The 14335-nt window shown below is 39.6% G+C and overlaps 1 protein-coding gene across 1 annotated transcript in view; it reads left to right on the forward strand.

The window, feature by feature from the left end:
* MED13 (mediator complex subunit 13) overlaps positions 1 to 14335 on the forward strand; it is a 139584-nt gene that overhangs the window by 113948 nt on the left and 11301 nt on the right. The window contains exons 17-22 of the mRNA XM_088446347.1: positions 5622 to 5789; positions 7021 to 7244; positions 10788 to 10977; positions 11681 to 12101; positions 12705 to 12924; positions 13899 to 14090. Of these exons, the coding sequence (XP_088302473.1) occupies positions 5622 to 5789; positions 7021 to 7244; positions 10788 to 10977; positions 11681 to 12101; positions 12705 to 12924; positions 13899 to 14090 (1415 nt within the window). The remainder of the gene's footprint in view (positions 1 to 5621; positions 5790 to 7020; positions 7245 to 10787; positions 10978 to 11680; positions 12102 to 12704; positions 12925 to 13898; positions 14091 to 14335) is intronic.

The following is a 14335-nucleotide window of genomic DNA, read 5'->3' on the forward strand; positions in this document are numbered from 1 at the left end:
GAGTCAGACCTCCAGGTGACTGTTTCCCTTTCCGTGTCTGGAAATTTGGAGTTAGACAGGCTTGGGCAGTTAGAAAATGAGCTCCCAGGACTACTGACAAACTGCATGAGTCATGTGATCCACCCTGTATCTCCTGTGGTGGGGGCCCTATTTTGTTCCACCACAGACCTCTGCGTGAGAGGCATCAGTCGTAGGATTCATTACAGATCTCCTGAGACCCACACGTTTTTTCACTACAAGTCATGCTGTGGACAATGCAAAATGTATAGTGTTAAGGGAAGCCACTTAGTCCCTTCTCTCCATAGGAGTGGTTACTAGAGTTTAATAATAGCAATAAGGTTTGGGCTTTTATTTAATTTTTTTTATTTTAGTTCACAATATGGACAGTTTCTTTCGACCAACCAGAAATCCCTAAATGTGTTGCTGTCGAGTCCTTTCTGACAGTCATTCTGTAACATGTCGTATAGACATGTTACAAAATGGGAGGGACCCTAGTGTCTTCTCAGGTTTGCAGTTTAGTTCCATCACATTCAGTTACTAGCTCTGGCATTTGATCTGGCTAGAACTCAAAGGTTATTAACAAGTAATTGCAGTTATGTCTGCTCTTCCTTGTATGGACTATTCTCCCTTACCCTGGAGGCTCTTGACTGGATTTTCCATTTCAAGAAATCCCATCACTATCAGATTTCTTCTTGCAGGGACTAGTCCCTGTTCACTCATACAGTTGTCAGTTCACCTTTACATAAAAGTCCTGGGGAAGATGGTGTCAATTTGCAGGTGATCTAGATCAAAATGAATTTAAAATTGAGCACTCCTCACCAGCACTTTACCAGTAAACTCTTCAGGCAGGAATGCAGCTATTGCTCCTCTGGTGGCTAGGGGCAACCATTTCAGCAGGGGCTGCCCCTATCATCTAGGAGTGGTCAATAGTGATAATGGACCCAAATCTGGGTTCACTTCTCTTAAGGACAAGTAATCGGGAGGAGTTTCTGGCAAACACCTTGATGGTTCCTTGGTGCTTTAGTCTGATCTGTTTAAAATTGCTTCCGCGGACCCACCAGAGGTTGAGAAGATAAACCGTTTTGGAGATTCTGGTAGCACTGGCCTGGCATTTTGTTTTGATCAATGGTGGTTCTCAATATTGCAGAGACTGCCTTTAACGGTGTGGCTTTTTGAAGCCACAACCCAAAAGGATGGGTTCAGACCAAACTTCTTATTTCAACAAAGAATAACCACATGGTTTTATAAGATTTACATTGCCTGGTGTGACATTTTCATCTAGATGCGGTCTTCAAGTTCATCTTTTGAAAGCTCATGTCCTAGTGCTTGTTTTTTTCCCAGCAAAAATTCTCTTTGCCTGAGATGCAGATCTTGCAGTATGTGATACATGTGCAAGCTACATACCTCAGATTGCTTATCACTCTGTGCTGACGCTTTGCTGCACCCTCTTTTTGAACCATTTGATTCGGTGGACTTGAAGTTCCTTACTTAGATGGTTGCCTGTTTGAGTTGGGACTATATTTTGTCTGTCCTTTCCTCATCTTATATGCCCATCTGACTATGCTTACAACTAAACTTCCTTTCTGACAAAAATGGTCTCTAGATCCTGAGGCATGATTCGAATGGAGCCTAAAGACTCCTTGAACCATTCATAATAACCACGGTGGTTCTAGTGTTCCCCAATGGAATCAAGGGTTTAACTTAAGCACAAAAATATTTTTTTTTTGCATTTAATGCACTATATATCACACTTACTAAACAGATTAATTGAATCGTGCCCAATAACACTTAAAGTAAATGCGACATGAATAGCGTCGGGAATGAGCTCCCAGAGCTATTCAATTCTGCACGAAGTTAGGTCGCGGAAGGCTTGTTCTCGCGGCTTTAAACAGGGTGTTTAGGCGCGAGAACGGGCATTATCCGACTAAACTTCCCGGTGCGATGTGGTTTTCCCGGTGCAAAGGGCAGAAAACAGCATCGCGCCTGGATTTCTGTCAGATTTCTGCTTGCATCCCAGGAGGGGATGCGAGAAAAAAATCCTAAATCGGGCTTAGCAGCTGATTCCTGGCGCTATTCACTTTGAGTTGAATAAAATTGTGCCCATTGAAAGGATGCATTGGCAGAACAGCTTTATAGACTTGTAGGGGTATTCAATATGGGTGCGATAACATCGTTTTTTGCGTTAATATCGCACTTTTTAACTTTTTTGCATTAATATCACTGGTTTTAGTTTTACACCGTATTCAATTTCAAAGACTTATCGCAGTTTTGAAAAGTCTTTGATAAAAAACGGTGATAACTTTTCTCCATTATAGGTGTCGAAAAAAAGTGCAGAATTGGGGTTTAGGGGTGCAGGCTTAAAAATAATAGCCTGCACCCCTGAGATTGACATTTAAAAAATAACTGTCAAAAAAAGTTTAAAGAAAAAATAGGGACACCCCAAAAAGTTAATTTAAAAATTGGGGTGCAAAAAAAAAAATGGGAACAAATTGTTAAACAATAGGGAAATAGGTTCAGGGCTATTCTGCAAGTATGCGGCAGATGTTTTCTAGAATAGAATTATAGCGGCAGGTGCACAAATGCAGATTTTTTTTTAAAAACTGACTTTAGGGACTTAAAAATATGCTAGTACCCATTTTCATGTACCCCAAATTTGATGGGACCACTTTAAAAAACGAAAAAAATAACCTAAGTGCTCTTCTGCATCACTTCTTCAATGTCGGGAAAAAGGCACCTGCTGCGGCTATTTAAATCCCCGACTTTCAATTAAAGGATAAAACGGGGGTATCCATAGTGTTCCCCCATGTTTTTACAACTTTAGGGGGGTCTTACAATTATTTTAAGGAAAAATTCGTAACTTTACGCAAATCCAACTTCGGAGTTTCCCATTTTCGTTAATTTTATTTTGAATACGGGGATAAGCGGGAGCGCGCACCATACCTTTACGCAGAAAAAAACACCTATATGAAATGTTAACTTCGCCAGGGAAGTTAACCTTTCATATTGAATACCCCTCTTGGTGTCAACCTGTCAGTTCCCTTTTAGAAAGCGTTGATCAAAATCCAACATGGTATGTTTTTTTGGGCTGTTCAGCCAATACTTTTATATAATCTTGCAGTGAATATTCAATATCTAAATTAATGTTAAAACTGAAGCCTTCATTCTGTGACACTTCATAAAAGATTGTTATGCCAATCCTGGAACTTTTACCTACCTATGTCTGAGTTTAATTCATTGAAGTCAATGTAAGTAACTGATGAACGCTTTGCAAAGTCTAAAAGTCATTGGATTCCCAACATAAGTAAATGTACTTTCCATTACCAATAAATGAGGATGTTGCCATTATGCAGTGTAAAATTGTAGTCTCCATTTGTCACATCAAGGCGTTATGATGTTATATTGCAATGTTTTTTGGGTAACCTTTTTTTTCACCAAGGTCAGAGGTTCCCAAACACGGTCCACAAGGCTCCCCAGGTTTTAGAGATATGCATGATGGTCACAGGTGACTTAATTAGTACCTCAGTCATTTTAATTTAACCACCTGTGCTCAACCATGGATATTTCTAAAACCTGAACTGTTGTGGAGGGAGCCTTGAGGAGCGCGTTTGGGAACCTCTGACCCAGGTGTTTCAGGGCAGTCCAATTAAATAAAAAAAATACTGCACTAGGAAGAGCGTCACATAGGATTTATTAGATGAATATTGATTTTTCCCCAGTTATGTCATGAAAGGATTATAAAGTAGTTGGGACTACAGTAACAGTTTACACCAGCAATTGGCAACAGGCGGTCCTCCAAGCCTTTACTAGCGGCCTCCAGCTCCTTCTTACTTGTCATTTATTTGTTATAAGGCCTACTGATGTTATTATAGATGGATGTACTTAATTGATTAAATAATATTAGTTTTAATGATTACTGAGATGTTTCCGTATTTGTATGTACTATTTTTATACTGTTACCCTTAATGGGTCTTTGTTCTATGTATGGTCTATTTTGTTTTATGATGTATTTACATTACTTTATTGTTCTGATGAATAAAATAAATTTGAGAAAAATTACTGAGATTAAAAGAGTGATCTGCTACTTCTTTTAAAGGTTATACCCCTTTTACACTGGAGCTAAAACCCGGGTTTTTGAAGGGTTAACCTGGGCAGCTCCCTGGTGTAAAAGGGGAGAGGGTTGGATCGCTGGGTCGAGTGACCCGGCAATCCAACCCAGGTAACTAGCAGGGTTTAACACTGGCGTAGCCTGTGAAACTCTGCTGTGAGAACAGTGCACTCCGGGTCACGATGACCTGGAGTGTGCTGCTAGCTGGCCGTTTGGTCCGGCTTCAGTGACGCTTGGAGATGACATCTCCAAGTGATCACTTTTTCACTCTGGAAAAGCCGGGTCTATGCAGACCCGACTCAGGTGTGAGCGGCGCCAACTAGGGAATATCCCGAGTCGGCGCCGGCAAACTTCCGGGTCTGATCCGGATAGGAACTTTGTTCCAACTCCGGGTCAGACACGGAATTTGGTTGGAAAAGGGGTATTAGAGGGCCATCCAGTATGGCCCCTGAACTGCATCATGTTACCTATCACTGGTTTACACAGAACTCAAGGTGGTGCAGAGTGCTAAATAGAGCCACTGACTTGTATAATATGGTGGTAATTTAAGTAGTATTTTGAATTGGTTTTCTTTGTTTTACATCGCCACACACCTAAAAATGTAGCTTGTCAATTCCTATTGGCGCTGGCCTATACCTTTTTCAATTATATATTTCCTTGCCAGAGCTAAACTGCACTACATAGACAAGTATGTGGACACCCTTCTAATTAGTATTTGGCTTATTTTACTTTTTGGCGTACTTTTACTTTTTTACCTTTTTTATGTGTTTCAGTATGATAGTTCAGTGATGGATCATATGGGTGGGCAACAAATGTTTATGAATATCTGTTTGTTGAGAGGCCATCTGAATTGGTCCTTGATTCAAATTATCCGAAATGTGATGCACGGTTGCCCATCTGTGGGACTGAAGTCCTCCCACTCTCTGTTCCACTCGAGCATCCAGTAGCCATTTATGATCACAGGCCTTTTTTTCAGACCCAGTTTTTTGGATCTCATATTGAGAGTCGAAAGCAACTGATTCCAATTGCAAATGTCACACCTAGAATCAACTCCAGACCTTTTACCTGCTTAATTGATAATGAAATAACGAGGGAATAGCCCACACCTGTCCATGAAATAGGTTTTGAGTTGATTAAAAAGTGAAAGTTAGATTTAGGTTTGTTTAGTTTGTCCCATTACTTTTGGCCCCTTAAAAAGTGGGAGGCACATATAGAAACCGTTGTAATTCCTACACCGTTCACCTGATTTTGATGTAATTACCCTCAAATTAAATCTGAAAGTCTGCAGTTAAAGCACATCTTGTTTGTTTCATTTCAAAGCCATTGTGGTGGTGAATAGAGGCCAAAATATGAAAATTCTGTCAATGTCCCAATATTAATGCACCTGACTGTATGTTTGCTATGTATATGTGTATATATATATATATAGATATCATATTTGGTTGTCCATTCCAAGATTCTGTTTGATTGCTGTGGTTTCCCTGTATTGTTTACACTTATTTTTTTTTAATTGTAGCTGTTGACTCAAGCAAACAATGTTCTCAAGATATCCTTCGTATGCTTCTTTCATTGCAACCTGTGTTACAAGATGCAGTCCAGAAAAAGCGAACTGTCCGATCTTGGGGTGTGCAGGGACCTTTAACATGGCAACAATTTCACAAAATGGCTGGGCGTGGCTCATATGGTAAACTCTAGTGTGTGTGTGTGTGTGTGTGTTTGTTTTTTTGTCTAGCTTGGTTCACCATGTTTGATCCTCTTGTACGGAGTAATTGCCTGTTAATTTTAAATTGCATTTGAGCATATTCTTTAGCACTAACCATATTAAAAAGTGGTTTGATTTCAACACAGAAAATATAAAGAAGATTATTTAGTGAAGTGAATGGACCTCTTTGATTTATCCATTAGTTGGCATACAGTTGTTTAATTATTTGGAGGCAAATCAGTGACCAAATGTACAAGTCTATATGGTTGGTCTGCAACTGTCCGAACTGCATTAACAGACCTACAACTACTGTATATGATCTTGACTGTTTCCATACAACATTGCAGCTTGAGTATAAATAGAGTTTCTGATCATAACATTGTGAATGGCTGCTTGATTTACAATTTTATGGGGGTAAACAATTTTGTGTCTGACGGGTGACCTTGCTACGCTAGGCGATCAGATTTTTGACACTTATAGAGGGTGGTTACTCGTCCCTGAGTGGGCTTACCTAACCACTCAGGGGAATTTCCTCTCTGTCACTAGCCGCTTGTTACTGACTACTTCTAGTACCCTTGCAAAAGGAGCTAGGGTTGACCGTAGCATACAGGATGTCTTCAGGCTGTAAAGCTGAGTAGTATAAATTCAATAGCATTCCTCCTTTGATAAAGCTACTGCACAGAATCAAAGTATCTGTGGTTTAAACAGTAATAGAATTAGCATACGACTTCCACAAATGTACAGAAAATTATTAAATATCTCTAACTGGTTTTTTTTCTCCTGTGTATCTGTATATTTTACACACACATACAGGAGACCCCCTAGTGTGCATTTCAAAGAAAGGGATTTAAATTGACATATGGCCTTTGCTAAGGCCAGGATAATTACCATTTCACTTCCTATGTCAGAGCAAGGTGATTCCCAACCATGGCAAGTCTTTATAAAACAAAACACTTTTGAAATTCATTCCTATAAGTGCATAGTACATACACTTAAACATGCGTTTCTACAACTGCGCACAGCGCATTAAATATAACCTCTTAAAAGCCATTATTACATTTACAGTACATGGCAACTACTGCCAATAGTTCATATGAAAGTGCTACTGCAGCACCCCCTCAGTGCCATGGCCGCCAATTTGACATCATGCCAGGTTTTTGGCCATGGTGTCTATTATAATTTTAGGTTTTATTATTTGTGTGTTTTGTCACAGGAACGGATGAATCACCAGAACCGCTGCCAATTCCTACATTTTTGGTTGGTAATGACTACGATTTTCTGGTGCTTTCGCCATTTGCCTTGCCTTACTGGGAAAGACTGATGCTGGAACCATATGGGTCTCAACGTGACATTGCTTATGTTGTCGTATGTCCAGAAAATGAAGCTCTGCTAAACGGAGCAAAGAGTTTCTTTCGGGATCTCACTGCAATGTATGAGGTAAGAATTCTACTCATTTAAAGAGATCTACTTTTTGTTTTTTTCATCTTTGTATTTTTCACATATATGCCATTTCTTGTTTTCATAATGGATCTTTTTTACTTTCATTGGTTACAATATCAAATGTTCTGATTTAAGTTTTATATGATTTTTTTTTTTCTCCTTTACCACCTGCTGCCAGGCAAGGGAGACCCCCCTCTTGACATGTGAATGTCATGGGTTTTTAATGTCCTTTTGTAGTTTGTGCCTCTTTACTGAGAGAGAGCTTTTTGGCTATACACTCTAATATTGTGGTTAGTGCTAAGAGACTGAAGACACTTGCGGATATTTTGTTGTGGTGGAGCGCTAGTTCTCTAGTATTAATTGGAGTAGCTTATGAACACACAGTAATTCCAATATTTTGTGAATACTGAATGCTTGATTAATTGAATATTTTGTTAAAGAAGTTACGCAACTATTGTAATATGTGCTAAAGCTCATTCACTTGAGCCAATCATAATTGCCTCTTCACATCTGACATGTTATAGCTTTTCTTATGTTTAATGCTGGGTACACACTGGCCGATATATTGGCCGATCAATTGATCAGCCAAATATATCTGCTGGCCGTCGGCCACTGTGTACAGACGAGATGTCTGTGAACTACGTCGTTCAGACATATCTCATTTGCTGTGCTGCACAGCCAATGGACAGATATGTCTGCAGAAATATCTGTCCATTAGCAAGTGTGTAACGGGACCCGTGGGCAGAAGCAGTTGATGGCCGTTCACTGTGTATGAACGACCATCATCTGCAGATATATCGCTATAGTGTGTACCCAGCTTAACCCTCTGTCTAATTAAAAGAAGAGATAATAGGTTGGGCTATTCAGAATAGATTTAACAGGTGATTCCCACAATGCTCCATATTTTACATTTTTGAATTCTTTACAGGTTCTGATCACTCCTTTACCCCAAGCATTGGTTAGCAGAGGTGGAAGGTAGGCATTCACTTAAGTGCCAAGAGTTATGGGATAGATGCTTAGCATCATGTAGGAACCCTTCTAGCCCAGTGAAGTGCAGCAACTCGGCATGGCATCGATTCCACAAGTGGACGGAAGACCTCTGGATATATGTTGACCCATTCCGTCTGAATAGCTTCCCACAGCTCCCTGATATTTGTAGTTGCAGTATCTTGGATGCGAATGGACCTCTCCACCACGTCCCATAAATGCTTGATTTTGGTTCATGTCAAGCGAGCGTGTTGGCCACACTATTCGTTGGAGCTCTCCAGAATGCTCCTTGAACCAATGCTGGAATATTTCATTTTTGTGGGGGTACATAAAGTCCGTGAAGGGGCTGCAAATGGTCATCAAGCAATGCATTGTAGCTGTTACCAGTTAATGACATGTTCAGGCAGACCACCCAATCCTCCGGGGTCCAATTAGCGACCAGGAGTGCTAGTTTTACCAACACTGGTAATCCTAGCACTCCTTCCTCTATCACCCCTGCCCCAACAAGCAACTCCCAGCAGAGCTATAATAGGCCACACTGCAACTCCCAGCAGCTACTATAATAGGCCCCACTGCACCTACAAGTGTAACAAACTCCTTACCAGGAAACTAAACGACCAGTGTCGTAATGTTAACTGGGGCAATCTGGTGGGTGTTCTGCTCCCATATACCATGGAAGCTAGAGAATGCTGCACTGACCTGCTGGATATGCGTCTGGTACCTCCTGCATTGAATGTGGCTGTGATTTGAACCAGAGTCACTTGTCTGTTACAACGGACAATTCTGCCCAGACACCGCTAGTCACGATCATTAAGCACCCGTGGTCTGCCACTGCGCTGTCCACTGTGGGTGGTAATGCCTTCCATGAGGTAATCCTGGTACACACATGATACCGTAAATCGAGGAATGTTGAATGTCCGCACATCTACGGAAATGGAATGTCCCATCCGTCGGGCACCCACTTTCATGCCCCATTTGAACTTTGATGCAGTATTGGGAGGGTCCATTTTTTCAGGATAATAGTCTCTGCAAGTGTTGTCAGCTGGAGGAGAACATGATGACCTCACCGACACAATCAGAAAGTGGACTGTTTCTGATCACAAAGTTTGTTTGAGAATCTGGGACCCACGGATGTACTTTTCGTATGCTGTGATTGTACCGTGGAAGTATTGGTCTGCGTATTGGTTTCCACCAATGCTTATGCTTCCTCGCTTTCTGAAGAGAATGAAGAGATTGATGGGGTAGTCCTGCAAGATTGGTGGCTCCAGATTAGACAAAAAGATCTGGTATGCTGAAATTCTAAGGTTGGCATCAAGGCCGGAGAAGAAGCTTCCTCTAGAGGAACATGCACGATCTAGAGGTCCATTTCTACATCCATTTCTCATTTGTCGTTACTGACGTGGCTGACTAAGCCAGGGTTTTGAGTACTAAATTTAAATTTGAGGAAGTTATCCAGACCAGGTTGAAAGCCAGTGTTGCGATTGGGAATCTTCTATTTTGTGCAAGTGCAAAGGATTTCACAATATTTTTTTTTATTTTTCTTCAGGATGGACATGACCTTGTCCTCAGACTTGGTTCTCTGATATGTCTGTATATTTTCAGAAGAGTCTGACAGTTATTTGGTACCTTAATTTGCTTCTTTTGGCAGCTTTTTCCATTTGATCCTCTGAAAATAATCTAGCTCAAGGGTTTGAATTGAAAAACATGTTTGTTTGTTTTTTCCCCTCCCTTCCCAAAAAGTTTCTCACAGTTGGGAGCTCTTCCTGTAGGTCTACTTTATTATTAGTTCATGAGGAGAAGGCACTCTTTCGCACCTTTCTTTGTTACTTAAAGTTGTGTGTCTGGTTTACACCTTTTAACCAGGATATAATTTTCCCTTCTCCAATCATCTGATCTTTATGTTTGGGTGATTAGGAATTGGCTTTTCTTGCTGAATGGGGTCAGGTCTCCAAATTTTGTTCTTGGACATTATTTCAAATTGCAGGACAGTAGCCAGCAAGTAAGCAGACTTTTACCAGGTGGTTAGGGTCTGCGTTCACTTTTATGTTTTTGTGTCCAAGAAGATTGGCCTTGGAAGCCCACATAGTTTTCTCCATCAGATAGGAAGATGGAGAAAAGGATTGTTGTACTTATGTTACATATATTTCAGAGATCATCAGGGGGCACTGCGATTCCACTCACTCTTATTGGTTGAATGTTTTGAGCGCAAGTTTTCTGCGCTTTGTGTTCTTACATTTACTCACGTGGATTTGCTTATTAATAGCTAGAGATCCGGTAGGGAGAGCTCCAATGTGCCAGCTCTATACCATATAATAGTAGTAGTGTCCCCGAGATTGAATCGGAGACATTGGTTTGATAAAAATTATTATTTTTACTTATATGTTCCAACATTTTAAACACCTATTTTTGTTTTATGATAAATGTAAATTCCCCTTCAGTTGGTGTTGCTCAATATTCTTGACATGAAATGGATTTTAGTAATGTTTTTGTGCTTTTACTTTTTCCATGATTTTTTTTATTTTTGTAATTCATTAACCATTAGTTTGTGTTTAGTCTTGTAGACTTGGGCAGCATCGAGCAATTTCCAAACAACTAACAGATGGCATAATGCGAGTTGGTACCACTGCATCAAAAAAAGTTTCGGAGAAGTCTGTTGCAGAGTGGTTTTCTCAGGCAACTAATGGCAACAATGAAGCATTTACCAAACTGCGACTATATGCACAAGTGTGCAAATATGAACTAGGTAAAAAAAATAAAAATCCTCTTCTTTATTTTATTTATTATAAGTACAGATGTTTTATCTGGCGTTCATGCAATAGGAACATTTTTAAACCGCTAAGTTTTCTGTGTTGTGTTTTTTTCTGTTTGGAGGTTTTTTAATTTTTTAACTTAATTTAAAGAGAAAAATCCCTAGTGTCCTTGAAAATGTATGTATTAATGCATATTGTAAGCCTTAACATGGTTACACACTATGCAATAATCAGTCCGATCAGATGATTTTTGGCTGTTCGGTCTGATAATCTGAGTTTGTACACAGCACCTGGGGCTGATTATTGTTTCAAAAGCAGTTGTGTCGGATGATTGCGTCTGACCTGCTGCATGACATTTGTTAAAAATTAATGAATTTCTGACAATCTTTCTGACATTTGTGCCCAGAGTTCTTCATCTTTGTGATGATCTGTAGGTCAGAAATCATTTAGATCAGAGTGATACATTACTAGTGTGTACACTAGAAATTGGATGCTCTCAAAATTGTGTCATCACTGAGAAAATCATAAAGTTGGGCGGATTGTGAGTGAAATTGCTCAGTTGTATAATTAGCATTACTCTATAATTGAAGTGTAGTATTAGGCAATCCTTTTTAAAATTGGCCACAAGACTGTTATGTACCTTATTTAATGTATTTTATTTTTGTACATTTTTGTTCCCCCCCATATTCTCTTTAGGTCCATATCTTGCTTCTCAACCCTTGGACAGTTCTTTACTTAGCCAACCTAACCTTGCACCCCCTGTTACTCAAGGTGCTTCCACTCAAGCTCTTTCAGCAGCCAACACTGGTAATCCTAGCACTCCTTCCTCTATCACCCCTGCCCCAACAAGCAACTCATCAGCAGCAACTCCCAGCAGTGCTTTGCCTACTGCAACAGGCCTCACTGCACCTACAAGTGTAACAAACTCCTTACCAGGAAACAAAACTACCAGCTTTCCCCCCTATGGGAGCATAAATAACACCACTAACGCAATCCCAGCACAAGTCAATTCTGTCCAAAACAATCAAGCAGGACAACAGAACACACAACAAAGCACTGGAATGTCAAGTGACCAGGCAGCAGCTGCTGCCGCTGCAGCTACAGAAATTACTGAAAGGTGAGGGTTGTTTTTTTTCTTATCACTGCAACATGGATCATTGAACACTCACTCAGCTTTTCATACATGTATCAGAGTGCATACACTACTTGACTGTATTATTGAGCAGTGTAATTTTTTTCCTTTTTCCCTGCAAGTTGCCATATTCGAGTATAGATACATTTCCATCCCCGCAAACATGGTGACTGATAGCTTGACTTTTTTGCTTTATAGAAATAGACTACATGTATTGGTCCATTCATTTAGAGGTGCTGTTATTTAGCTAAAATGCTTTATTTTAAAACTTTGACCTGCATCAAACACACTATTTTAAAGAAGTCTGAGCAGTTTCTTCAGCCTCTAATAGAGAGGGGAGGTCATTCTTTACAGAGCTCAATAGGTCAGGTTATATCTGAACATTTTTATTTTGCTTTTATGGTCAACATCTGAAACCACAATTTTGATATTACTTTCCTTGTTACTGTTGACATTCATTAGAAATTGTTTTAAGAGAAAACCTATGACGTGAAATGGATATGATGAGCTACCAGCAAAAATCACTCTGCATTCTAATAAAGCACATGGATGCGAGGCTGTTTTGTAATATGGGTTCTTGTTTCTCAGCACCTTGGATCGGGATAAAGTTGGAGTTCCAACTGATGGAGAATCTCACGCCATTACCTATCCACCAGCTATGGTGGTGTACATTGTTGATCCTTTTACTTATGAAAACAAAGACGAGGACTCCAACTCATCTAGTGTGTGGACTTTGGGGCTTCTCCGCTGTTTCCTGGAAATGTTGCACATTCTCCCACCACACCTCAGAAATTCAGTTTCTGTGCAGGTACTGGTGGTATTATTTATGTATTCATTTTGACATCTGGTGCTCTTTTATTTGCAAATTTATATTGTGTAAAACAATATGCTATTCATGTGTAGTCCAATACCGAAAATCTTATTAAAACATTTTAAATTTTACTTTTCCAGCCATTAACATGGAAAACTGTTAAGTGCTTTTAATCTCAATGTGTAATTTGTTCGCAACCACGTTTTGCTTTATCGGATCATAATTGTGCTGTTAATTTTTCTTTTACTACTCTTTTCTATCTGGATATATAGTGACCTATTCAGAGCTTAGCTAAATGCTCCATCTTAAAGGCCTCATACATCAGATGGCTATTTCCTTGATCCGACCAGAACTGCCAATCTGAAACACTGGTGGCCAATGATCGCTGATCCGTCAGGAAATTGGGGGAAAGTGTTCATATTAAAAATCCCTGATTTAATGATCCTGTATTTTGATCCGTTAGCAAATTGGGAAAATTCAGCATGTTTGATTTCCCCAGTGTCCCGACCCTGGCGTCTTAGAATCAGGGAATTGCAAAAATCCGTCGCTGATGTCTGGGTCCAGGCTTTTAATGTTCCATTGTCAATCTTTTAAAGGATAATTAACTTTATTTTATAGCTGTTATTATTTTAGAAGCTCAGGTGTACTGTTCCCTTGTAAATGCACATACTACATGTCCACATTCCTTTGAATAGATTAAGTCCACCAGTGTTAAGAGCCGGATTTCTGTTTCAGGGTATTGTGATTACAATGGGATAGTTATGTTGATGAGAGTTGTCCAGTCTGTAAGATTTCTGTTTTGCAATAGTAGTTTTGCAGAAGAATAAATTTAAAGAACCCTGTCTTTTGACAGTATTTACAGATAATCTACAGGGGGGATTATTTAGTTTGTATTCGTTTTATTTATACAATATGGGAACAGCAGCATTAAAGTATGCAAAAACAAAATCCTATTTTTGTTACCTTTTCAGATTGTTCCATGTCAGTACCTTTTGCAACCAGTGAAACATGAAGATCGGCAAATTTATACCCAGCATTTAAAATCCCTAGCTTTTTCAGTGTTCACACAATGTCGAAGACCGCTTCCATGCTCAACAAATGTGAAAACTCTAACTGGATTTGGACCAGGTCTAGCCATTGAAAATGCTCTTAAAAGTCCCGAAGTAAGTACTACATTTTTGAAATGCCCCTTAAAAGCTAAAGTCATGAGTCATAATTATTCAGTTAACTAAATTAATTACATTTAATTATGCTAATTTATTTTAGTGTCTCAGATTTTAATGACAGTGATAGTATGAACCATTAAAAGCACAATACTTTAAGCCAGAGGTTCCCAAACACGGTCCTCTAGGCTCCCCAACAGTTCAGGTTTTAGAGAGATCCATGGTTGTGTACAGGTGGTTAAATC

The sequence above is a fragment of the Taudactylus pleione genome, unplaced genomic scaffold, assembly GCF_031769625.1.
Source record: "Taudactylus pleione unplaced genomic scaffold, aTauple2 ptg000397bl, whole genome shotgun sequence".
In the NCBI taxonomy this organism is placed as follows: domain Eukaryota; kingdom Metazoa; phylum Chordata; class Amphibia; order Anura; family Myobatrachidae; genus Taudactylus; species Taudactylus pleione.